Raw genomic sequence first — 27,155 nt, 5'->3', positions numbered from 1 at the left:
GAATTCTTGATGAGTCTTGGATTCTTTGAATTCTTGATGAGTCTTGAATTCTTGAATTCTTGATGGATCTTGAATTCTTGAATTTTGATAATTCTTGAATTCTTGAATTATCTTGGAATAATCTTGAATTCTTGAATTATCTTGGACTCTTGAATTCTTGATGTATTTTGAATTCCTGAATTATCTTGGATTCTTTGAGTTCTCTGGCTTATCTTGAACTCTTCCCATGAGCTGTCACCCATATGATGAGATGGGCGTCCATCAAAATATGTTAACAGCAGCCTCGATTTCTCCCCCTTTGTTTATGAACCTGATGATCCTTATCTTGTTTTGTTCTATGGTTGCCACGCCCACGGCCACCCACCACCAGTTTCATCTGCAACGTTGGCCCAAATTAATTGCTCGGATACTTTTAATTCTCATGAGGCACTTCTTTATTATGGTATTGCATCAGCGACCCAATTACACAATCAGGTTGGGTACCCGGGTATGCCGTGCGAAATAAGAGTGATAGTCCCAGTTCCTCCAACAGCTAACCAGACGTTGGTCAAGAATTTCTCGCTACTCGGCGATGTTATTAGCCAAGGGTTCTGGTTGCGGTGGAATGATGGTGAGTATCTAAACTACCAACCCTGCAAGGAATGTTGGAAGTCCGGCGGACAGGTGCAGTGTCCACGTTTCACCTGCTGAAGATCTGAACCAAAAGGAAACAGAAAAGATTATACCTGATCCGGAGAAACAATATCTCCCAAAGTTGGTATTCACGCCCAAAGAAGAAACCAAGATCCGCTCCTGCTGAAGATGACACAGCTGTGGATGGAACGGAACCAGTAGGGTGCATCCTACACACTGGATTCTTCACAAGAACCCTCTGAAAACCTTGAACACCGAATCCTTTTGTCTTTCTTGCAAGACTGTTGTCAAGAACCAATTTCTTGACTTCCTGTTGCTGCAAAGATCCAATCTTCCAATAGGGAGTGGCGGCGGCTGAAGGAGGAGAAGTCCAGGGACAAAGAGGGTAAAACTGCCTCTTCTCTCTAGAGTCTGTGAGAGATCAAATCTCAATTCGCAGGAGGTGTCTCTTGCTTATTCAAACCCCCAGTTCGAAATCTGATATTTATGCTAGGGTTTTCTCCTCTTTCTTTTTGATTAAGAAACCTCCCAACATTTTGGGAGTTATCCCAATCCAAATCAGTATTTGGATAGGGGTTAATCTTAATCCTATTTCTAGATTAAGTTAGTTAACTCCTGATCTTATCAGGAGGTTACTAGATTCAAATCTAATTTGAATTTGGTCTCTTAGAGTGGATAAGGTTAAAGACCCAATCCTTTTACTAACATTAATCTCAAATTCGCCCCATGAACAGATGATCATATCAGCCCAGTTCGAAATGGGTTTTTGGGCCATTAAGTGTTTAGTGTTTAACTAGTTTCCAATCTGCTGCCCAGTTGGGCTTCTTTGTATGGCGTGGGACCCAAGCATTGATCTACACACCAATCACATGGGTTTGGCCCAGCCTTTATTACAAGGCCCAGCCGAATTCACTGAAAGACTCAGTGACCCCCTTGAGCCCATCACATGGACCCTATGGGCCCAACACTTACATTAAGTGGTCCTTGGGCCAAACCATCTTATAAAAACCCAGGGACTGTGGGCAGGTGCAAGATTAGCCCATCAGGTATTATCCTAAATGATCTTACACTTAACTTCTCAGCCCTTAATGATCAAGCACTGCCCGACAAGAGAAGGCCTCTCCCTCGGCTGCAAGGAATAGTGCCGCACTCTCCACTCACATGGATCACGAGAATTAAAACATTTTGCAAATCTTTTGAAATCGTACATATACATATATATATTAATTTTGCAAAACAAAATTCCAACGATTGAAATCAACTGCCGGCAGTTTGGTTTCCATCAGAGAGAGTGCATTCCTGATCATTACCATTGTCCGACCAAGGGGTTGATCTTGTCACTATGACCACTCACTCCGATGAATTCTCATACTACCCCAACATGTCCAGGTTTTGACCCCCACTAAGGATCTCGCTGATTGACACATCAAAGACAACCCGATCCGACACCTAGTGATGTGTCATAATCGAGTCTAGGGGTCAGGTGTAACTTTCCAGTTTTGCCCATCTGTCTCCAAGGTCTAGGGCAATACTGGAAATCTGGTCCGGTTCAAGGGTTCAAACAATCCCATACTGCATGCGCCTTGGGTCTTACCCTGATGGCCGAAACAAGCCATCCCAACACTTGCTGGCACATCAGTATCAGCCTTGGCAAGATAAATCTCCCCAGACTTATCCAATGGTTATGAACATTTAAAAGTAACACAAGTTTCTATAAGTGTCTAGTTTTAGGGTATTACACAGAATTATACCAAACAACATGAATCAAACATGCACTTTAATTTATTTCCACTAAATAATAAAAGTACATCAAATCCGATTGAAGCTAAGGGCATACAAGACTTCTAACAGCTCCCACTTGCACTTAGGTCCAATATGGTACAAGCCGGAGTCCCATACTTTCCACGTGTTTCTCAAACACTTTCTGTGTCAGTGGCTTAGTCAATGGGTCTACCACATTATCCGTTGATGCTACCTTCTGAATTAGGACGTCCCCTCTACCAATGATCTCCCGTAGTACTTGGTACTTCCTCTCGATGTGCTTTGACTTCGAGTGGGCCCGAGGCTCTTTATCCTGGGTGATCACTCCATTGTTGTCACACAACAACGGGATGGGTGATGTTGGACGGAATCACTCCCAATTCGTGTATGAATTTCTTCATCCATACGGCTTCCTTGGTAGCTTCACTTGCGGCAATGTACTCGGCCTTGGTTGTGGAGTCTGCAGTGGACCCCTGTTTGCGGCTTCTCCAGCAAACAGCACATGGTCCTATCGTGAAAACATACCCAGATGTAGACTTTCTATCATCTGGATCTGACTGAAAATCGGTATCGGTATACCCCAGAACTTTCAGTGAACTACCATCGAATACCAGACGAAACTCTTTTGTCCTTCGAAGGTATTTAAAAATGTTCTTCACAACAGTCCAATGCTCCTGCCCTGGGTTAGCCTGAAATCTGCTTACCACACTCACCGCCTAAGCTATGTCCGGGCGAGTGCATAGCATGGCATACATGATGCTCCCTACGACTGAGGCATAGGGAACATCTCTCATGCCCTCAATCTCCTCAGAAGTCTTGGGAGACATCTTTTTGGAGAGAGTTACTCCATGTCTGAAAGGAACATTTCCTTTTTGGAGTTTTCCATGCTGTACCTTTTGACAATTTTGTCAATGTAAGCAGCCTGTGATAATCCAATTATCCGCTTCGATCTATCTCTATAGAGTCGAAGACCCAGTATATATGAAGCTTCTCCAAGATCTTTCATGGAGAACTGCTGTGACAGCCATACCTTGACCGAAGTCAACATTCCTTCATCATTCCCAATGAGTACAATACTAAAAAGGTAATCTTATCCCCACTGGACTTCCTGTAAACACAGGGCTCATCCGGAGTCTGCTCAAAGTCAAACGTTTTGACGGCAGAATCAAAATGGATGTTCCAACTCCTAGAAGCCTGCTTAAGTCCATATATGGATCTATTGAGTTTACATACCATGTGTTCCTGACCAGCAGCAATGAAGCCTTGCGGCTGCTGCATGTAGATATCTTCACTAAAATCTCCATTCAGGAACACGGTTTTGACATCCATTTTCCAAATCTCGTAGTTATGGTATGCTGCTACAGCTATCAGGATCCTAATGGATTTAAGCATGGCCACGGGCAAAAAGGTTTCCTCATAATCGATGCCTTCTTTCTGAGTATACCCTTTCGCCACCAAGCGAGCTTTGTAGGTCTCAATCCTACCATCGGGGCCCTTCTTCCTCTTGTAGATCCATTTGCAACCAATTGCTTTTACCCCGGAGGGCAGATCTACTAGAGTCCAGACTCCATTGGTCTCCATCGAGTCCATCTCAGCTCTCATGGCCTCTACCCACTTCTGGGAATCTATGTCTAACATAGCTTCCACGTAAGTCACGGGATCCTCTTCACTAGTCAAGGCTTCCACCAGGTAGGTATCCTGGTCATAACCATATTGGACTGGTGGTATGGATACCCGGGTGGACCTTCTAGGTTGGTCACTACCTGGAACTTGTGGGACATCTCCCACTGCTCCTGAGCTCTCCTCATCAAGAACTATTTCCTGACGGTGAGTGTCCATGATGTATTCGGATTCTAAGAATTGGGCGTTTCGACTGCAGAACACTTTCTGCTCACTTGGGTCATAGAATAGATAACCCACTGAATCCTTTAGGTAGCCTATAAATAGGCAACGGTTGGTTTTGGATTCCAACTTGTCCGCACTTGTTCTTTTAACGTGTGCAAGACAACCACAAATCTTCAAGTGTCTTACACTTGGCATTTTTGGAATTGATTTGGTTGGAACCTGATTCAGCACGTAGATAGCAGTCTCTAATGCATATCCCCAAAAGGATGTAGGTAATTCTAACCGTACGAGAAGTGACCGGACCATGTCCAACAAAGTCCTATTCCTCCTCTCTGAAACACCGTTGAGTTGAGGTGTAGCAGGAGGAGCTAGCTGTGACACTATCCCATTGTCCTTTAAGTAGTCCCTGAATTCGTCAGAGAGATACTCGCCACCTCGATCTGATCGAACAGCCTTAACTTCTCTCCCTAATTGTTTCTCGACTTCTTGTCTGAGCTCTTTGAACTTTTCAAAGGATTCAGACTTGTGTCTCATTAGGTACACGTAACCATATCGTGAAAAATCATCTGTAAAGGTGATGAAGTACACGTGTTGATTCCGTGTCCTAACACTTAGGGGACCACATACATCAGTATGTATTAGGTCAAGTGTGCCTCCAGATCTTTCAGGCTTACCGTCAAATGGCCGCTTAGTCATCTTGCCTTGAAGGCAAGACTCACAAGTGAGAAGATTTTCTATGGTTACAAAATCCAAAGGACCATCATTTACCAGTCTTGTGATTCGATCAACACCGATATGGCCAAGTCGGTAATGCCAGAGGTACGTGGGATTAACTGTATCACGATTCCTTTTCTTGGGATTTTCAACCGACATAGTTTCGGTTAGGTTAGTTTCTAGAGAAGGATGTAGAACATAGAGACCATTCTCCAGTTCCCCACATGCGATGAATTTGTTATTCCATTTAATAGTAATCATATTACTAAAATAAACAGTATATCCATCAGTACACAGTTTAGAAACAGAAATTAAATTTCTTCTCAAGTTCTGTACATAAAGACAACCTTTAAGTACAAGGACTCATTCTCTAAAAACTAATTCTACGGTTCCTATCGCCGCAGCTGCAACACTTGCAGTCGTTCCCAAGAATAGTGTCACTTCGCCATCACTCAATCTTCTACTAACTTTGAACCCCTGCAGTGAGTTACACGCATGAGTTGAAGCCTCGGAGTCAACACACAAGGACACAGAAGTAACTAACATATTAGTTTCTATGACACAAGTTTCTGTGTTACCTTTCTTAGATTCCAGGTAGGTAGGACAGTTCCTCTTCCAGTGGCCGGTCTGTTTGTAGAAGTGACAGACATCAAATGCCTTGTTCTTCTTCTGCTTCTTGGGTTTGGCAGCTTTCTTCAGGGGCTTCTTTGCCTTTCTCTTTTTCTTGCCCGATTTGTTAGTTTCAGCAAGCATAACCACAGGCTCATCATTCTTTAAAAGATCTCCGGCCCTCTGCAACATATTGCTGAGTTCCTGGACGCTGACATTCAGCTTATTCATATTATAGTTCATAGTGAACGCATTGAAGGAAGAGGGAAAAGAATTCAGGATGGCATCCACTTGCGTGCCAAAATCTAGCCCGGATCCAAGAGCTTCGAGTTCATTAATGTATCCCATCATCCGAAGACAATGGTCATGAACTTTCTGCCCCTTGGACATCTGCGTGGTCATGAACAATTTCAGGACCTTCTGTCAAGTAGAACGGTTATGCTCTTCATACATTGTTCTTAGACTATCCAATATGTCCTTGGCTAGTTCGATCTGATCGAACTGCCTCTGTATTGAGTTGTCTAATGAGGCAATGACAAAGCAGCGGACTAGGGTGTTCTTATCCTCCTAATCTTGGTAGTCCCTCCTACGGGCCTCAGAAGCCCTATCACCCGGACGTTCATCTAACTTTTCAGAAGTTAGGACCAGCATAAGATTTCTGTACCAGTCGGCATAGTTTGGGCCCTTAAGCTTGTTATCGTCTAGAAGCTTTGCAAATTGACCATTTGCCATTTTTTGATAAAACAGCAAAAACGTTAGTCCACAACCTTAGTTTGATTCATGTTACCTACATAGATATGGCTTTTAATCTATGTTCCATTCCCATTTATTCACCTCTAAGATTTTCCCTCCTTTCTCAGTGACGGATACGACAGAATGTCTCTGGAAATGTGGGAAATCACATAGGGTGCGTGAAGCCTACTGTTTCAGTTGTATAACCCCATCACCTTTCTGTGACGGATCATATCCACTCATCAGATGAGTTTCCCATTGGCCTCTGTCAGACAAGGTTCAGAGCCGTTTTCAGGTAAACCTTTCTGTCCAGTGAGTGCACACCCATCATATTCAGGTTACGCCAAGGTACCATGAGAGAGTTCCCATTTTCTGGTGAAGCCCTCCCACATCAGTCTATGACGCCCCTATCATCTAATGAAACACTCTAACAGATCCAACAGCAAATGGATAGCCCAATTTTATGGTGCGTTTCCTCATTACTGATGGACCCATCATTGTGCTAATGACGGAAGGCCTTTAGAGAGTCCATCAAATGGATCTCCCTATCACATGCACTCATATTTGCTTGGAGGGAACAAAATTACGCCCTAGTTTTAATTTAGGTCAAACCAAAGTGGCTCCCACTGACTTTCATAAAGTCAGATTTCTGGTGGGCCTCAATCGGCTAGGGGTTTCGTACGCATCCCTTTTCAGGGTTGTGGGGCCCACCAAGTAGAGAGGGTTCATCCAATGACCTTAAGGGACACCATGGTGCGCAAGAGCAACTAACGAGTCAACATGGGCCAAGTGCTTATGGCCCATGGTCACAGCACATCAAACATCCAAACATCAAATGTAAAGGAGGAATTGATCCAATCAATTAACTACTGTAAAGCCCATCGAATAGTCAATTTAAAAAACTTAAAGCATTAACAATTAATGTCTACTAGGTGTATGGGCTGAATAGCAGTTAGCAGTTCGGCCCATACAACTTTTCTCACAATAATGGGCTTTTGCAGTTATAACCCTTTAAAATTGGGTTTTACAAGTGGGCCGAATTAATCCCTGTAATTGGACACCAGATTTGGAATAACCAGTGTGAGAAATATGGACTGAAAAACAGCCCCCTTTCGAATCTCAGATTCGGTCCAAACAGTTTTGGTCAAATGTAGTCCGAAATGGTCCAAAACTGATTTTCAATTCAAGAATTAATTCATGAGAGATCTGAAATTAATAATTTTGATTTTAGACAATCATAAATCAAATATGGACTGTTCGTACCACCTACAAAACAGAGGTTAATCACAAAAGTTATAGTTTCATAAACTGTAAATCGCAGTAGGCGATTTCACCATCTGCAAATCTCCAGTGCCGCCATCTTCTTCCTTCTTCTTTAATCAAGAAAATAAATAAAACAAAAATCCTATTTCTATTAATTAATTACATTCTTGATCAAATCCTATACATTCAGTCTAGAAAAACAAAAAAATATTTACAGACCGAATTGAATAAAATAAATGAAAATGGGTGCGCAGACCATCTGCACCCAAACTGCACTGCGATCTCCAGGTTCGAACTGTCCATTAAATCAAAAATAAATAAAGAACAAATCTAAATAAATTTTTGGATTTAAAAAAATTAATTTCAGATCAAATGCCCTTAACAAGAAACCATTTCTTGAAAAAAAAAAAGAAAGCAATCTGCGTAGATCTTGGCAGAACATTTTCTGTCCATCTACGTAGGGTCAAATCTGATTTTCTTTTGGTTCAAGATTCGAACCTGTGGCTCTGATACTACTGAAATAATAGTAGGATCCATCTAATGGACGCCATGAAGGGTGCGGAATGGGTGGGCAAATTTCAAAAATTTTCCTACCTTCTTCCAACTGGGAATCATATTCCCTAAATTTAGAATACATTATTCAAGGATTCTACTTGAACCATAATCAGACCAAATCTGAACCAAAAGGAAACAGGAAGGATTATACCTGATCCAGAGAAACAACATCTCCCAAAGTTGGTGTTCACGCCCAAAGAAGAAACCAAGATCCGCTCCTGCTGAAGATGACACAGTTGTGGATGGAACAGAACCAGCAGGGTGCGTCCTACACACTGGATTCTTCACAAGAACCCTCTGGAAACCTTGAAAACCGAATCCTTTTGTCTTTCTTGCAAGATTGTTGTCAAAACCAATTTCTTGACTTCTTGTTGCTGCAAAGATCCAATCTTCCAACAGGGAGTGGCGGCGGCTGAAGGCGGAGAAGTCCAGGGACAAAGAGGGTAAAACTGTCTCTTCTCTCTAGAGTCTGTGAGAGATCAAATCTCAATTCGCAGGAGGTGTCTCTTGCTTACTCAAACCCCCAGTTCGAAATCTGATATTTCCGCTAGGGTTTTCTCCTCTTTCTTCTTGATTAAGAAACCTCCCAACATTTTGGGAGTTATCCCAATCCAAATCAGTATTTGGATAGGGGTTAATCTTAATCCTATTTCTAAATTAAGTTAGTTAACTCCTGATCTTATCAGGAGGTTACCAGATTCAAATCTAATTTGAATTTGGTCTCTTAGAGTGGATAAGGTTAAAGACACAATCCTTTTACTAACATTAATCTCAGATTCGCCCCATGAACAGGTGATCATATCAGCCCAGTTCGAAATGGGTTTTTGGCCCATTAAGTGTTCAATGTTTAACCAGTTTCCAATCTGCTGCCCAGTTGGGCTTCTTTGTATGGTGTGGGACCCAAGCATTGATCTACACACTAGCCACATGGGTTCGGCCCAGCCTTTATTACAAGGCCCAGCCGAATTCACTGAAAGACTCAATGACCCCCTTGAGCCCATTACATGGACCCTATGGGCCCAACACTTACATTAAGTGGTCCTTGGGCCAAACCATCTTATAAAAACCCAGGGACTGTGGGCAAGTGCAAGATTACCCCATCAGGTATTATCCTAAATGATCTTACACTTAACCTCTCAGCCCTTAATGATCAAGCACTGCCCGACAAGAGAAGACCTCTCCCTCGGTTGCAAGGAACAGTGCCGCACTCTCCACTCACATGGATCACGAGAATTAAAACATTTTGCAAATCTTTTGAAACCGTACATAGACATATATATATTAATTTTGCAAAACAAAATTCCAACGATTGAAATCAACTGCCGGCAGTTTGGTTTCCATCAGAGAGTGCATTTCTGATCATTACCATTGTCCGACAAAGGGGTTGATCTTGTCACTATGAACACTCACTCAGATGAATTCTCATACTGCCCCAACATGTCCAGGTTTTGACCCCCACTAAGGATCTCACTGATTGACACATCAAAGACAACCCGATCCGACACCTAGTGATGTGTCATAATCGAGTCTAGGGGTCAGGTGTAACTTTCCAGTTTTGCCCATCTGTCTCTAAGGTCTAGGGCAATACTGGAAATCTGGTCCGGTTCAAGGGTTCAAGCAATCTCATACTGCATGTGCCTCGGGTCTTACCCTGATGGCCGAAACAAGCCATTCCAACACTTGGTGGCACATCAGTATCAACCTTGGCAAGATAAATCTCCCCAGACTTATCCAATGGTTGTGAACATTTAAAAGTAACACAAGTTTCTATAAGTGTCTAGTTTTAGGGTATTACACAGAATTATACCAAATAACATGAATCAAACATGCATTTTAATTTATTTCTACTAAATAATAAAAGTACATCAAATCCGATTGAAGCTAAGGACATACAAGACTGTGTAACAACGTATTCCTCCGATCTTCCCTGCTAGCGCTCTTCCTGTTTACAGCTATCGTCTTCCTCTCCATTGAGGTTCCATCAGCTTTATGCGGTGATGATCCACAATACTTAAACTGCAATCGCACTTTCGACTGTGGAAACATCCAAGGAGTCGGCTACCCTTTCTGGGGAAATGGTCGACCCAGTTATTGTGGCCCTCCAGAATTCAGGCTGGTATGCGGAAACAACAACCTAACTTCCATTGAGATCATGTCACAAAGTTACCGCGTTTTGCAGATCGATACCAGGAATCGAATTCTAAAGGTCGCCCGAGTGGATGTGTTGGACGACGGCATTTTTAAAACGCAACCTGTAAACACCAGCCTCAATTTCACCCCTTTCACTTCAATTCCGAGTGATCTGTACATGAATTTGTTCTACGGGTGCTCGTTAGGGTCAGGGGGCAGCATGGAGAACTCCAAGAAAGGAAACGTTCCTTTCAGGCACGGAGTCACTCTCTCCAAGAAGATGTCTCCCAAGACTTCTGAGGAGATTGAGAGCATGAGAGACGTTCCCTATGCCTCAGCCGTAGGGAGCATCATGTATGCCATGCTGTGCACTCGCCCTGACATTGCTCAGGCGGTGAGTGTGGTAAGCAGATTCCAGGCAAACCCAGGGCAGGAGCATTGGACTGCTGTGAAGAACATACTCAAATACCTTCGAAGGACAAAAGAGTTTTGTCTGGTATTCGATGGGAGTTCACTGCAAGTTCTAGGGTATACCGATGCCGATTTCCAGTCGGATTTAGATGATAGAAAGTCTACATCTGGGTATGTTTTCACGATAGGATCGTGTGTTGTTTGCTGGAAAAGCAGCAAACAGGGGTCCACTGCAAACTCCACAACCGAGGCCGAGTACATTGCCGCAAGTGAAGCTGCCAAGGAAGCCGTGTGGATGAAGAAGTTCATACACGAATTGGGAGCGATTCCATCCAGCACATCTCCCATCCCGTTATTGTGTGACAACAATGGAGCGATTGCCCAGGCTAAAGAGCCTCGGGCTCACTCGAAGTCGAAGCACATCGAGAGAAAGTACCATGTACTGCGGGAGATCGTTGGTAGAGGGGATGTCCTGATTCAGAAGGTAGCATCAGCGGATAATGTGGCAGACCCATTGACTAAGCCACTGACACAGAAGGTGTTTGAGAAACACGTGGAAAGTATGGGACTTCGGCTTGTACCAGATTGGACCTAAGTGCAAGTGGGAGCTGTTAGACAGTTTTGTATGCCCTTAGCTTCAATCTGATTTGATGTACTTTTGTTATTTAGTGGAAATAAATAAAGTGCATGTTTGATTCATGTTGTTTGGTTTAATTCTGTGTAAAACCCTAAAACTGGATATTTATAGAGACTCATGTTAGTTTTAAATGTTCACAGCCGTTGGATAAGTCTGGGGAGATTTATCCTGCCAAGGCTGATACTGGTGTGCCACCAAGTGTTGGGATGGCCTGTCTCAGCCATCAAGGTAAGACCCGAGGCACATGCAGTATGGGATTACTTGAATCCTTGAACCGGACCAGATTTCCAGTATTGCCCTGGACCTTGGAGATAGATGGGCAAAACTGGAAAGTTACACCTGACCCCTAGACTCGATTATGACATTTCACTAGGTGTTGGATCAGGCTGCCTTTGATATGCCAATCAGTGAGATCCTTAGCGGTGATCAAAACCTGGGCATGTTGGGGCAGTTTGAGAATTCATCTGAGTGGGTGATCATAGTGACAGAATCAGCCACTTTGTCGGACAAAGGGTAATGATCGGGAATGCACTCTCTCTGATGGAAACCAAACTGCCGGCAGTTGATTTCAATCGTTGGAATTTTGTTTTGCAAAATTAATATATTTATATATATATATGTTCGGTTTCGAATTGTTTGCAAATGGTTTTAATTCCCGGGATCCATGTGAGAGGAGAGTGCGGCACTGTTCCTTGCAGCCGAGGGAGAGGTTCTCTCTTGTCGGGCAGTGCTTGATCATTAAGGGCTGAGAGGTTAAGTGTAAGACCATTGAGGATAATACCTAATGGGCTAATCTTGCACCTGCCCACAGTCCCTGGGTTTTTATAAGATGGATTGGCTCAGGGACCACTTAATGTAAGTGTTGGGCCCATAGGGTCCATATGATGGACTCAAGGGGTTCATTGAGTTTTTCAGTGAATTCGGCTGGGCCGAACCCATGTGGCTGGTGTGTAGATCAATGCTTGGGTCCCATGCCATACAAAGAAGCCCAACTGGGCAGCAGATTGGAAAGTAATTAGACATTGAACACTTAATGGGCCAAAAGCCCATTTCGAGGTGGGCTGATATGATCACCCATCCGTGGGGCGAATTTGAGATTAAAGTTAGTAAAAGGATTGGGCCTTTAGCCTTATCCACTCTTAGAGACCAAATTCAAATTAGATTTGAATCTGGTAACCTCCTGATAAGATCAGGAGTAAGCTAACTCTATCTGCAGAAAGGATTAAGATTATCCCCTATCCAAATACTGATTTGGATTGGGATAACTCCTAAAAAGGAGGTTTCTTAATCAAGAAGAAAGGAGGAGATTTCGAACCACCTTGTAGAGGTATAGAATACCTCCTGCGAATTCAGATCTGATCTGATTCATACTCTCCAGAAAAACAGAAAAAGCAGTTCAGCCTTTTTCGTTTTTGGAGATCTCCTCCTGCCGCCGCCATCTGCCATTGCAAGATTAGATCTTTGCAGAAAAGAAAGTCAAGAAATATGTTCTTGACATCAGTCTTGCAAGAAAGACTGAGAAGGATTCAGTATTTAGTACTTCCAGAGGACTCTTGTGAAGGATCCAGTGTGTAGGACGCACCCTGCTGGTTCTGTTCCATTCACAGCTGTGTCATCTTCAGCAGGAACGGATCTTGGAGCATTCTTTGGGCGTGAACACCAACTTTGGGAGATACTGCTTCTCCGGATCAGGTATATTCCTCCCATTTATCTTTTGGTACAGATCTGGTTTGATTATGGTTCAAGTAGGATCCTTGAATATTGTATTCTAAATTTAGGGAATATGATTCCCAGTTGAGAGAAGGTAGGAAATTTTTGAAATTCGCCCACCCATTCCGCAACCTTTATGGCGTCCATTAGATGGATCCTACCCTTCTTTCACTTTCTTCACCCCTCTTGGCTTTGGGGGTCGGAGTTCTTATATACTGGTGTCCTCGCAGGTTAGGTGGGTGAAAAGCCTTCAAATAGTAAGACTTGTCATATCCCGTCAGAACTGGGGTACGGTGGTGAACTCCTCGAGGATGTCACGCTGGCACTTGTGTCAAGCGGCTAGGTCAGCGCCTGGGCCAGGTTGTCAGGTCGGCGCTTGTGTCAGTTGGTCGGTCGGTGTCTGGGCCAGGTTGTCAGGCAGGAGATCTTCCTACGATATGCCAAACTAATCTTCTGTACCGAGCTACCCTACAAGTGGTGAAATGCCCGGGGGAACTATGCCGAGCTCCTTGGGCTATGCTGAGCTGCTTGTAGGGAGCTTTGCCGAGCTGCCTGGCTCCTTGGTGGCGAGCTCCTTGGAGAGCTGCCTAGCTCCTTTGCGAGCTCTTTGGTGAGCTACTGAGCTCCTTGGCGAGCTCCTTGGTGAGCTACCATGCTCGCGAGGATGCCGTTATGGTTCATCGGTGGGCATCTTATGGGTTGCCAGGTCGGATCATGCCCCGGGCTGATCCAAGTCGGCCAGGTCACGCCAGGCAGCACGCAGGTCGCGTGCAGGCCGCGCGCCAGGCTGTGTGCAGGCCACGCGCCAGGCTGCATGCAGGCCGCGCGCCAGTCCGCGCTAGGCCAGCCAGGTGTTGGTAAGTTGTTGACTGGGTGTCACCTAGTTGTCACGAGGTGCCACGTGTTGCAATTTCATTGGAGGGCCAAATCTGCCCTCATCATTTCCCCCACTCCCGAGCTGAGAGTAACTCAATGAAGGGAGTAGATTTCTTTTGGCCTGTAAGTCGATGAGCTATTAAGTGCTGATCCAATTCCTTAGGCTTTGGGAGCTGTCTGTATGTGGCGAGCTGCCAGTAAGGCGAGGGGGTCTCTGCCGGTCCAGTAGTGTAGCCCTTAGGCTCTGGGGCAACATATAGTTCACTTTTGTTGATTTTGCTCCTACTGAGGAAGCGATTGGATATTTAGCAATGTGGCCTATAGGCTTTGGGAGTGACTCGCAGTCTACTCTTTTTTTACTTTTGCCCGTGCTAGAGAGGGGACCGGGTCTTAAGCAGTAATGTGGCCCGTAGGCTTTGGGAGTGACTCGTAGTCTATTCTTTTTTGACTTTGCCTGTGCCGGAGAGGCGATCGGGTCTTAAGCAGTAATGTGGCCCGTAGGCTTTGGGAGTGACTCGTAGTCTACTCTTTTTTGACTTTGCCCGTATCGGACAGGCGACCGGGTCTTAAGCAGTAATGTGGCCCATAGGATTTGCCTGTGAGATGCAGAGCTATGATTGTGCTGCATCAGCTTCGTAATGCCGGTCACCCACTCCTACAAGAAGCTACTAGGAGCTCGACCTTCGGGGGCAGCACTACTAGCTTTAGGCCGCCATCTCACACGGGAGCCTTGGAAGGCTCGACCGGTAAGGGCGCCTATGTAGTCTATTGGCCGCCAACTCCCGCGGAAGCCACGAAGAGCTCATCTTTGTAGGGGGACCTTGCGGAGAGGACTGATGAGGCTTTATCTGAATTGAAAGTAAGGTTGGTAGAGCTACTTAGTCTGTTAGCTCCCTGCATAGTCTTTGAGTTCATAGAAAATGTAAACTATAAAGCGATAGCTTCAATTTCTAAAAAGTGAGGACTTAGCTTTGGTAAGATGAGAACTCAGCTTTTGTAGGATGAGAACTTAGCTTTTTGTAGCGTGTTCCCACAAACGACGCCAATTGATGTAACCATTTTTTGTTACATACCATTTTTTTGTGATGTAGAAAATTTTTTGGCTAAGTACCTCGTTATTTGACCCGGTGGTCACGTGCTTTGGTGATGAGCTACTTGGTGACGAACTCCCTGGTGGAGAATTGCCTAGTGGCGAGCTCCTTGGTGGAGAGCTACTTGGTGACGAACTGCTTGGTTGCGAACTCCCTGCTGGAGAACCGCCTGGTGGCGAACTGCTTGGTGGCAAACTACCTGGTGGCGAACAACCTGGTGGCGAACTACTTGGTGACGAGCTGCCTGGTGGAAAGCTGCCTAGTGGTGAACTGCCTGGTGGCGAGCTCCCTAGTGGCGAACTCCTCGGGGGAGAACTGCCTGGTGGACTTGTCATTTGACCTGCTCCTAGGCGGCCTGCAACTCAGAGGATGATGGAGCTCCCTGGTGCAGTGCAACCTGACTGCCCTCTGCATGAGGTGATCTCCTCTCCTTTGTAGGCGACGGGAGCTGAGGGACCTGCAAGAACTGAATCAGAGGACCCGGGGTTATTTTCCCGGTGGGGACTCTCCAATGCCTAAGTTAGTATTCTGATTACAGAGAGCTGGGAGAGAAATGAAAAAGCTAGAGAACAGGGATTACCATCCTTTCTACCCCCCTCTTAGCTTTGGGGGTCGGAGTCCCTATATAGTGGTGCCCTCGCGGGTTAGGTGGGTGAAAAACCTTCAAACGGGTTACCAAGCCTTCTCCTTGACCATCAGCTTCCTCCCAATTAAAATGATTCCAGTCTTACCTTTTCCTCTGACTTGTGCGTACATAACTACTTCCAATGAATTCAACTCGTCCCCATTTGTTCTTTCCTTTTAATAATGTTCTTAATTTCTTCTAACTCGTATATTATATTTCTCCTGCTGCAACCTCCTCCTCCTCGGACCTTCTCCGAAATGCATCCCCACCTTCACCTCCTCCCGTCTCAACTCTTCTGCTTCTTCCTCATCTTTATCTTTACCCATGTCCAAAGACTTTGTGCCAGCAGGGTGACGAGAGGTATACAGACTGCAGTAACCGAGCATTCGATTGCGGCGAGATCACTGGAATTGACTGCTACCCTTTATGGGGGAAAAACCGACCATCTTATTGTGGCCTCCCGGAGTTTGAGCTCACTTGCCAAGATGATGTCCCGGTCCTAACAATTGGGTCGCAGAAATACCGTGTATTGAAGATCAAACAAAACCCCCACCAGATTCTAAAAATAGCAAGGCTGGACTTCTGGGATAATAGCTGTCAGGATAGACTCGATAACAGGACTACCCTTGATTACAATCACTTCGACTATGCTCACACTGATGTAAACCTGACGCTATACTATGATTGTCCATCATACAGATGGATACCTCCGGAGCCCATTCCTAAATTTAATTGCTCCATTCATGGTATATCTGGCGACGTTTACCCTTGGATGGAATCCACCCCGAGCACACCCAGTCAAATCCAATTATCTACGTTGTGCACTAGCGTCCTGATACCGGTTCTCCCGATAAGCTACGCCTCTACAACAGTAGTCATTGCCAATGAATCAATTTTGCAGACGACTCTGAGAAATGGTTTCGAGGTGGATTATACCGGTGGAAACGAGAACGACCGCCTGTGCACGCAGTGTATCGGTTCCGGTAGGAGATGTGGGTATTTGAACGGATTTACTTGCTTTTGCCCTGACCGCCCTTACCCAAATCCAAGTAAGGCCTGTTCTCCTCCTCCTCCTCCTCCTCCTCCTCCTCTACCACCTCCTAGCAAAGGTACGCTTCTTTTTTCGAACGCCAGAGTTACCTTTCATTTCTTTGATCGCTAGCTAGTCTCCCGTTAATCATTAATTCTTGTGAGTGAATAAAAGGATAGAGAACTTGTTAACACAGTTTTTCACATAATAATTCTTTTGCATAATCAATGCCTATTGTTCTCTCTCCATCTTCGTCAAGTCATTAATTTGCAGAGGGTTGGTTAATTAGTAAGCAAATAAATATCTACTAGAATCATATTGAGCTGTTCTATATATCTTGAAAACCCAACTGCAGTCTGCAGCATAAGATCCAAAATATAGTTTTTAGTGACCGGTAGTAGCTAGTACAACTACACCCATGTCATCTCTTTCAACTCATTCTACGTTCAGTCTATTCTAGAATTTAAGCAAACCCATAAGTTCCATTCTATATTCTAATAGATGAAACAGATCATTTACAGAAATTTATAACCTCAATACCAGACCAACCTAAGCACTAATTAGGTGCTGTGGCCTGTGGGGGTTGACGATTCTCTTCTTCCAAAACAGCATGTGGAGCTGCGCTAGTACAACTACACCCATGTCATCTCTTTCAACTCATTCTACGTTCAGTCTATTCTAGAACTTCAGCAAACCCATAAGTTCCATTCTATATTCTAATAGATGAAACAGATCATTTACAGAATTTTATAACCTGGCAATACCAGACCAACCTAAGCACTAATTAGGCGCTCTGGCCTGTGGGGGTTGACGATTCTCTTCTTCCAAAACAGCATGTGGAGCTGCGCTTGCACATGTTATTTGTTTAATTGAATGCAAATTCAAACGCAATCCAATTAAAAGGTGACCATAGTTGGATCGAATATGGATCCGTCCCTACCTGATTCCATATGATCATACTTTGACAATATTTAAATATTTACCTTAAATTTGTATCTATTTATTAATCTAGTTGGTTTAAATGTTCTGTATTTTCTAAAGCATCATAGATTCAAGTCTCATAGATATTATTTTCAATTTATTTATGATATACAATATTAAAGTCGTTTATATAACGAAATATGTATTTTGATTATTTTTAGTTTCATTTATTAATGTTATTAGTTTGATTTGAACCAAATCCAAAACCAATGGATAAGTCTCGATCCAAATACCACAGCACACACATAATACCACGATACCAAACACCCACTTAATAATGTTGACAGGTTAATTTGGTGAATTGCCAAAAGAGAGGATTTGGGTGTTGGAGGTTTTAAGTTTCATGTGAAATCATGTCTGTTTTCCTCACAACCTTTATCCGTGGCAAGGTACGGGTCCAACTTAGATTGGGTTGGATGGAGCATTTCTTAATTTCTGGCCAACCGTGAGCCCATCTAGTTGAAATTATCAATCTGCACCCTTTAAAGGACCACTCTTCAGACTTCCACTTATTTGAGGAAACTATGACTATTATACTGTTGTTATCAATGTGATCTAGTTTTTATTAGATCGTTTCTTGTTATCTGTAACTCATTAATTCTGTGTATATGTTGATCTCTAATTTTTGTAGCTTTTGAGGATCTCAAGAGCTTTGTAATATTTGATTTTGTGTTTTAGGGGTGTTCACGGGGGGTAAATTACAGATTGAAATAAATCATTTTAGTATAGAAATCAAACCAGATTAAACCGCTTTTGGTTTGGTTTATACAATTTGGGCTATTCTATTAGGCTTAGTCTAATTAAAAAGCTCAAATTAATTGCATTGTTTCATAAATAACAATTATAATTCAAATATCAAATTGAAATGTTAACACTACCTATTACTATCTTATAAATTGCATTCATAATTTCTAGAAGATAGACAGCTCCTTGAACATTATATTACAAGTTAAAATTTGAAACAAACAACAACAATGTATGAAATACTTAAATAGTTAAGAGTTATGGAATATGTTTTAATGTTAATTACATGTGTGTGTTGGTTTACAAATATGTCTTATATTATATATATATATATATATATATATATATATATATATATATTCGTAAATATATTATTAATAATGTGATTTACAGTGTGGTCTGTTTTTAAGGCCCGACTAGACCAAACTGCCCATTTCAGTTTGGTTTGGTGTGGTTTGATAGTTTGAACCATATAATGAACACCCCTAGTTACTGAATGTGATTTTTCTGGCAGAGGAGTACTGAATGCAATTTAAAAGGTGCATGACTCCTGCATGTAATTTTATTAAAAGGGTAAATCTCTTAATTTTTTTAGTTGTCCTAGCCCCTAAATTAAGCCTTAGGCTTTGCACATCACAAGGCTAAAAGCTTAAGGGCGTAGGCCTCTAACAACTCAAGGCCTAAGCCTTGGTAATGGAGAGAGGCTATCGAGGCTAAGCCTTTTCAGTCAGTGCCTCAATAACCTTTTAAAACAATGGTTAATGTCCTAAATATAAGACTTAATGAAAAGAAAGTGAATAAGAAGAAATGTAGTAGTTCAAATTACATTTTATACCTTCATAATTGAAGATAAACCAAATTCAAGGATAGAATTCAATGAATGTTAATGAGAATGATGCAAACATAAACTACCTATGTACCCAACCCTCTATCTATTGTATCAGTCTTGATGTCTTAACAAAAAGAGAATCAGATCTCTCATGGTGGCCTTCCACATTTACACATTTGAAGTCAAACTCAAGCTTTTGAACTTTGGCTTGCATCTCTCTCCCTCTCTCATGGGTAGGAAATATGGGAAAACAAAAATATAATTTAGCTTTTCAAGACAAGCTATGTCTCTCTTGGGTAGAAAAAATAAATGTTGTTGGTAGTAGGTGTGGAGCCAGTGGGACTCTGGGGAGCCATGCCCCTCCCCCCCCCCCCTATGGCCTCGAATTCCCCATTTTTATATGTATATTTCCCCCCTCCCCAATTCCCCATCTAATAGTTGGCCCCCCAATGGCCATCAATATTTACTCTTCCCCCTGCCCCCTAACCCATTTTAGGTTTTAGCCCCCTCATAAAAAACTCTCGGCTACACCCTTGATTGGTAATTCGATTGTTTGAAACTCAAACTTCTAAACTTTTCGTGGGTCCACACCCATTGCTTTTGTTAAAGCTCTATTTATTTTCACTTACATGGGTAAATGAGTTTATCCGGGCAAGTGTTTACTAGTTAAAACTTGCCCAAGTAAATTCAATTCAAGTGTTCTTGTGCAATATAAGTTACTTGGATAAAAAAAGAGGTGTGGGAGAAAGCGTTATTGGCACATGATAAATTGTTTACCATCCTCCAAGAAACATCTCTTCTTGTGAGACCTAATATAGCGGCAGAACGTGGGGATCGTGGTCAATTACCTTGTGATGAACTTACCACCCCGCTAAATATTGGCAAACGGACATGACCTAGATTTTGTTGTTACTTCCTTTCGTAGATTTAATTAAATTGGTGTTCCCTACCGTGTCATCTCATGGATGACCTGTCTTGGTTCACACCACAAGATTGCTGGCGTTTGGTTTTTTGCGGACGGGATTAGTCCCCAATATATAGTGGACCAACTTCGTTCAAAACGTAAAATCTCGTCTACTCATTCAACTTGTGACTGAGTTTGGTCCCCTGTGTTTTGACAAATTGTCTCTTCAACTCATTGATAAGATACATCACACACTCCTCTTTACCCTACAATGGTAATGTTGAAGCTCTTCTCCACCACCGAAATCTCTTTTCCACCAATTAGTATGGGATCCAATACACCAATATTTTGATGTTATGTTTGTCTTACAATAGTGTCTTTGTTATTTTTTTTGTTGGTTTGCATAAATAATTTGATGTTATGTTTGTCTTGCAATAATTTGTTATTTCATTTTCTTAAATATTATTTTTTGAATATTTTTATCAACAAAATAATAATTTTATTTTGTTAATTATTTTATTAGCATTTTTGTTAAAATTATTATTTATTGGTTGATATTCAATTGCTAGATGCCTTTTGTTTCAATTTATTTAATCATATAAATTGCAAAAATCAGACATTTATGATCAACTGTATAGATTACTACATAAATACATAGGGGTGTCAATGGTATTCGAAAGTCTAATTTCAAATTTGAGACTCAACATAATAGAATCGAATTCGGATAATTCGACTATTTAATCAATTGAATTCGGATATGACCTAATTCGATTCGATAAATATCCAAATTTGGTTGATTATTTAATTCTTATATAAAATATTTAAATGTTTTATATAATTTATATATATATATAACAATTAAGTTATATAAATAATTTATATATTTATATATTTATATAAATAAAATATTTATTTTATATATTTACTAATTACTTAAAATATTAACTGGTTGAATTCAAAACGAATTGATTCGGATATTGTCTTATTCCATTCCTTAATTGGATTTTCATGAATTCATTGATCTGAAAAGGTATCGTAATATGAATATGATATTTATTTGGGAATTTGTAAAACAATGAAAGATAAAATAGACAGTTCAATCTTTTTCATCAAACAATCGTATTTATTTGGAAATTTGAGAAACAATGAAAGATAAAGTAGACATTCAGTATTTTTCGTCAATGTTTGACGAAGATGCAATTGCCAAAAAACCTAGAGATTATTCGAGAGGTTGTGCAAACGGTTACTTTTAGTCTATTATTTTTAAAGGGTAAGGGAAGGAGTTTCTATTTTCCTGACATTCGGTTCAACAAACCATTAATAATATAGGGCTCATTTGGTAAGTCTTTTTTAGAAGATTTTTTAGTTCTGATAGTCAATAAACGCATTGAACTTTTGGCATAAGATCTGGGCAGACCATTTGGCAAAGGTACCTCTTTCCGTGCGAGATTAAAACTGGGAAGACACGGGAAGCTTCAATATGGCCAGCTTGGCATTGTTTTGAGTTTCCGTTGTCTCGTCTGCCATGGCCGTACGCAGAGCTCTGCTTCTGATTTCTCACTTCTCAGAGATGACTATCCACTACTGTTGTTGGTTTTTGATAAGGAAGTGAGGGAGCGATACTATGTAACTACACCGGTTTCAATCAACCTAATAACCAACCAGTTGGTTATTTCCTGCTATGTATTGTAATATTTTATTTATATATATAAAAACTAAGAAAAGTAAAACGAACACAATAAATAAGACGAAGGAAAATAAACAAAATATTTTTGTAGAAGCATGTGAAGCTTGCTAATACTGTTGAATGCACTTGCAGAGAAGATAGCTCTCCCCTCAGGTATTTTCTTCATCTTCAATAATCGTACAACGACACTAATTTCTCTGTATCTTCCTCCAAGCCAGTAACATCATCTTCTACATCGTGCGAATAGGTCCGTCTCAATAGATTTTGCATATCAATTGAAGAGCTCATCACTGTGCTTGTTTCGCCGATATCTTTGATGCCATAAGTTTCACGATTACGAGAAATTTCACCAATCTTCTTCTTTATTTTTTTTATCTGCTTTCTTAACTTGTATAGATCTTTCCCCTTGTTGACCATGCCAAAGCAATTCTGGGTGAAGCTCTGTCGTCTCCTTCTCCCCTTGCACGTAGGTATCAATAACATTCTGCACCTCATAAGCAACACCCTCGATTTCCCGAACCCAGTTGCAGATTCTTTCGCCTTTTTGCTGCCTCGTTTCTGCATCTTTTAAGAAGCATTGCATCCATTCCAGTTAAGATTGCAACCCTTTGACTTCATCTCTCACGTCAAAGAAGAAAAATGCTTCTTGAACAAGCAATTCACCAAATTTTTCTATGCTAAGGGAATAAGGTCGGCCATCCGGTGCTACTTCTCTCGTCACCTCTTGATAAGAGATTGTCAAAAACTTCTGAAACACCTTCAAAGCTAGTGGACTCAGACTGAACTAGACTGATCGACTCTTTCTGCTCTGCATTCTTTCATCGAACTAGTGACTAATCAACTCACCAATGGACTTATAAAAAAAAAAAAAAAGAACTCAACTCACCAATGTACTACTAGCCAACCTGTAGGGATCTATTATCCCAAAAGTTATTTAATCCATAAAAAATAAAGTTAACAGAGGATGATGGACATTTGTTGCGAGGATGGACAGACAGGGACGAGTGGCCTGATTTGAGTGGATTAGTAGAGAGGAGAGGAGGAAAAGGTTAGCAGTAAATCAGAACTGACTCATCTCCCACATGCACACCATCCTTTTGAATGTGTCCTAAACATCAACTTTTCTGTGAATATTTATATTTAAGAAAAGTCATTATGCAGACCATGCATTATAAGCATAAATTGATCCGTTGGACCATTTTGCAACAACGAGTTGATTAATATTAAAAAGGTTGTCTTCTCTTTTTTTTTTTTTATAACTAACAAAAACGAATGGGAAAGGTGCGTTATGTGATCATTTTAGCAATTTGTTATTTAGATTAATGTAGTTGGTAATGATTTTTGAATTTTCTGACTTTTTTTTTTGGTGTTGTGCAGCAGGTGGTTCAAAATTGAAGGTTGCCATAGGTAATGCTTTTTGCAAGTTATTTAGTTCTAATTGCCATAGGTAATGAGTATTAAAATAAACCATTTTTTAAGTTAATTCTATCCATGCATGGTTCAAAGTATTGATACCTAATATAAGTAAAAATTGCGTATCAATCGTGAGATACACAATTTTTTTTTTTCAATCTTATATTTCAATGATAAAAAATGTTAGGAAGAGTTATAATGTTTTAAGATTTTGAAACCCTATAAATTAAGGTTCAAAATATCGATATATATTAGGCCATATCAGTTGATATGTATTATATTTGGGGCTTCCCAATACGCCCCTACAGGGTGTTTCAAGGTCTCAAAACAACTATCATACACCTTGATATATATCGAATGTATTGATATTTTGAACCTTTATCATTTCAGTGGCCCTGCAAACCAATACACGAATAGGGTAAGGAACGCTTCAATACTTTGAATCATAGTAAGGAACGCATCAATAAATTCTCTTTATAGCATCTTCTTCCCTACCATATTTTAACACCTCAGCTTTTGGCTACAGTTGCATCATTTTCCGGAACTTTCACTCTTGTGGCAATACTATCAATGTTATATTGTATAAGAAGGAACTCATCCACAAATGAAGCAATGATCTTTTGGAGGAAGACAAAGAATGACCAGAAGGTGGAAGAGTTATTAAAGGATTTTGGTTCTTTAGCTCCAACAAGATATAAGTATTCAGATGTCAAGAAAATGACCAACTGCTTCAAAGATAAAATTGGACAAGGAGGTTATGGTGGTGTGTTCAAAGGAAAGCTAATTGATGGACGTCTAGTCGCTGTGAAGGTCTTATGCGAATTCAAAGATACTGGAGAAGAATTCATTAATGAAGTTGCAAGCATTAGTAGGACATCTCATGTTAATATTGTCACCCTTCTCGGATACTGTATAGAAGGACCGAAAAGAGCACTCATCTATGAATTCATGCAGAACGGATCACTTGAAAAGTTCATATATGGTGAGACAGTTGTAGTTGAGACTCATCCTCATCTAGGGATGTATAGACGATACCAAATTGCAGTTGGCATTGCTCAGGGGCTGGAGTATTTACACCGTGGTTGTAAAACACGAATTGTGCATTTTGACATAAAGCCACATAACATTCTTTTAGACCAAGATTTTTGTCCAAAAATCTCAGACTTCGGGCTTGCAAAGCTATGTCTTAGAAAGGAGAGTATTATATCAATGGTAGGTGCCAGAGGGACCGTTGGATACATTGCACCAGAAGTTTTCTCTAGAAATTTTGGGGGAGTTTCACACAAATCAGATGTCTATAGCTATGGAATGATAGTTCTAGAAATGGTTGGGGGAAGAAAAAATATTGATGCAGGAGTTGATCGTACAAGTGAAATATATTTTCCACACTGGATCTATAAGCAGGTTGTATTGGAAAAGGATTTAGGGCTTTGTGGGGTTATGAATATAGGAGAAGAGGAAGCAAAAATTGCTAGGAAATTGATTTTAGTGGGGTTGTGGTGCATACAGACAGATCCTGCCAATCGGCCACCTATGAATAAGGTGGTAGAGATGCTGGAAGGAAGCGTAGAATCCTTGCAAATTCCACCCAAGCCATTCATATATTCTCCACCAAGGTCTCCAGCAGGTTCTTCCACCACATAAAAATGGAGGTCATATGGAGACAGGAGATTTGTCCTTTCTATGGAGGAAAAGCGTCGTGAGATCATTTTCCTTTTATTCAGCAACGGTATAGAACAAAATTACTCGGTTTGGGAAAAAGAAACACTGATTATGTTAATACTAACTGTTTAAAAAGAGTTCATATCTCTGCCCCACAATGCCCTACAGTGTCGTGTATTAAAAATAATTACATCATCAAAATTGATATTATCATCAGGAGATGTTTTCAGTACACGGCAGGGATGTGCTGTTAGACGTTGTAGGGTGGAGATGTGGTGTCGGTTAAAAAGCTGTATATCCAACCCATTAACAGCAAGTTGGCATTGCAGTTGTCCCTCCCCCATCATACATTGTAAGCACTATTGTGAGAGAATAGGTACGTGTCTTTTGAATTTGATATTGAAGCCCATTTTTATCCTAAAACTTAATTACTGTCCTTAATAGATAGCAGGTCAATCGGTTTCACTCAGTAGAAAGCCTATGCACAATTAAGATCCATTTACTCTTTGCAAATCGAAGTCAAGCTATTGGACATGCATCTAGCCATGCATCCAGGCGTCATCTGTTTGCACGTGGTTATCTTCTGTTCTAATAAGTAGACTAATCACTAATGAAAAGATTTTTATTAGACCAGGATTTTCTAATTAGTACACAAATTAAAGCTCCCACCCAAAAAGGAAAGGAAGAAAGAAATAGTCACTTTTGAGAGTCTGACCAATCAAAACCACCCAGTGGATTTTGATGAATTCTGTGATTTGTTAGTGTACAACTTCTGGTGTCCGGACTCCTTTCAATTAGGCAAACCAGCATTTCTGAGACCTGAAAGGTTAATTACGCGCCTTCTTGTTGCAGAAGATGTGGACAAACAAATATGAAAAATCCGTGACAACCTTTTCTCAAAGAGAGGATGATGCATATATACCTGTTGATGCTCAGATTGGTCGATAACAATAAACTAATTTTGCCCCTAGACTCCGAAGGTTGGCTGAAGGCTTCGAGGATTCGAAGAGTTTGCTGCTGAGGTCAAGGTATGCAGGCTAAGGTGGAGAGAGCTCCAAATACTGTAGAAGCCAAAGGCAGATGGCCGAGGTACTGCAAGGCAAAATGCATCAGAAGCCCCGGGTGAGAACTTGAGGCAGAGTCTCCAACTGTCAAGTTAGTACGGGGTATGAAGAGGGGAACTAAAACATAACTTCTGAGACCAATTCCAGATCTAGATGTCGACGGTATTAGAATCCTCCCCTTACTTAGAGGGGGGCACCCATATTTATACTTGAGCTTCCTAGAGGTAGGTGGAGATGAGCGCCTGAGATGGGTGTTGTACGAGGGCAGTCAAAGAGCTCTACAGGGACGCATGGGCACTCTGCGATTGACTCCGTACGAGGGGAGCAGAGTAACCCCTGCTATAGCAGATCTCATTCCCAGATCTGGCACTTGTGGGTTGGGCCTCACGGCCTCAAATGGGCTGGGTTGGGTCACCCCACATCACTTGCCCCCCACTCCTGAGGCCGAGAGAAAAATTCGGCTTTGGCTGATGGGAGTAGTAATGGTGACCGTCAATGGGCCCGGTAGTCGAGGTATATCTTGTGGTGGCGTCCTCTTTCTCGTCTTTGCCTAGTTTGTCTTAATAAGTTCGGACGAGGCTGCGAGTGGTCTATGGCACTACTACTTCGGACAAGTGACTCGGGAGGCACACTCAGTGTGGATGCTCTAGTGCCGCCATTTGGGTTGAGGACCTATGGAGCCAAAAGTTGTTTAGGCCGGGGGCCTGTGAAGCCAAAGGCTGTTTAGGACGGGGGCCTATGAAAACAAAGGTTGTTTAGGTCGGGGGCTTGTGAAGCCAAAGGTTGTTTAGGCCGGGGGCCTGGTAAGCCAAAGGCTGTTTAGGACAAGGGCCCGTAAAGCTGAAGACTGTTTAGGCCAAGGGCCTATGGGGCTCGAGGATCCGTGTGCGGGACGGTCTTTTGGTTGAACTAGTGTGCATGCTCACGAGAACGAGTCACTCAGATCGGTAGGTCGTTGTGCGCGGATGTGCTGGTTTGCCTTGAGCGCCATTTCGTCTTCCTAGTGTGAGCGCTCAGGAATGCGACACGGTTGGTACGCAAATGCAAAGGTACTTCTCATCCGTTAGATTTGAGATGATCCAAGACATTATTAGCGTGTCGCTTCGCCTTCTGAGGCTAAGCGTCACACGACATACCATGATTGGGTTGTGGAGGCGGTGGCTTCCCATCCATTAGATCTAGAGAAATCTGGGCCATTCGTTCCTCCTTAAATAGGGGCTTTGATAGTAGAATTCTTGTCATTTTGCTT

The 27,155-nt window shown here is 41.9% G+C and overlaps 1 protein-coding gene and 1 pseudogene across 4 annotated transcripts in view; both read left to right on the top strand.

The window, feature by feature from the left end:
• The window catches only part of LOC148854898 (LEAF RUST 10 DISEASE-RESISTANCE LOCUS RECEPTOR-LIKE PROTEIN KINASE-like 2.4), a 39,903-nt gene extending 14,661 nt beyond the window's left edge, over positions 1-25,242 (top strand). For 2 of the 4 annotated variants that reach the window (XM_088941817.1, XM_088941815.1), the window contains exons 2-3: positions 23,148-23,174; positions 23,707-25,242. In XM_088941817.1, the coding sequence (XP_088797943.1) occupies positions 23,148-23,174; positions 23,707-24,824 (1,145 nt within the window). In that variant the 3' untranslated portion in view covers positions 24,825-25,242. Of the gene's footprint in view, positions 1-23,144; positions 23,175-23,706 lie in introns of all 4 variants that reach the window. The other 2 variants (XM_088941816.1, XM_088941814.1) reach the window with 1 other exon arrangement.
• LOC148854899 (LEAF RUST 10 DISEASE-RESISTANCE LOCUS RECEPTOR-LIKE PROTEIN KINASE-like 2.4) lies at positions 15,850-18,281 on the top strand (annotated as a pseudogene).
• Positions 25,243-27,155: the final 1,913 nt, after the last annotated feature.

Source organism: Nelumbo lutea, chromosome 4, assembly GCF_056320005.1.
Source record: "Nelumbo lutea isolate HS-2025 chromosome 4, American lotus-T2T, whole genome shotgun sequence".
Lineage (NCBI taxonomy): Eukaryota > Viridiplantae > Streptophyta > Magnoliopsida > Proteales > Nelumbonaceae > Nelumbo > Nelumbo lutea.
Note: the sequence above shows the minus strand (reverse complement) of the source record. Positions and strands in the feature narration are given on the sequence as shown.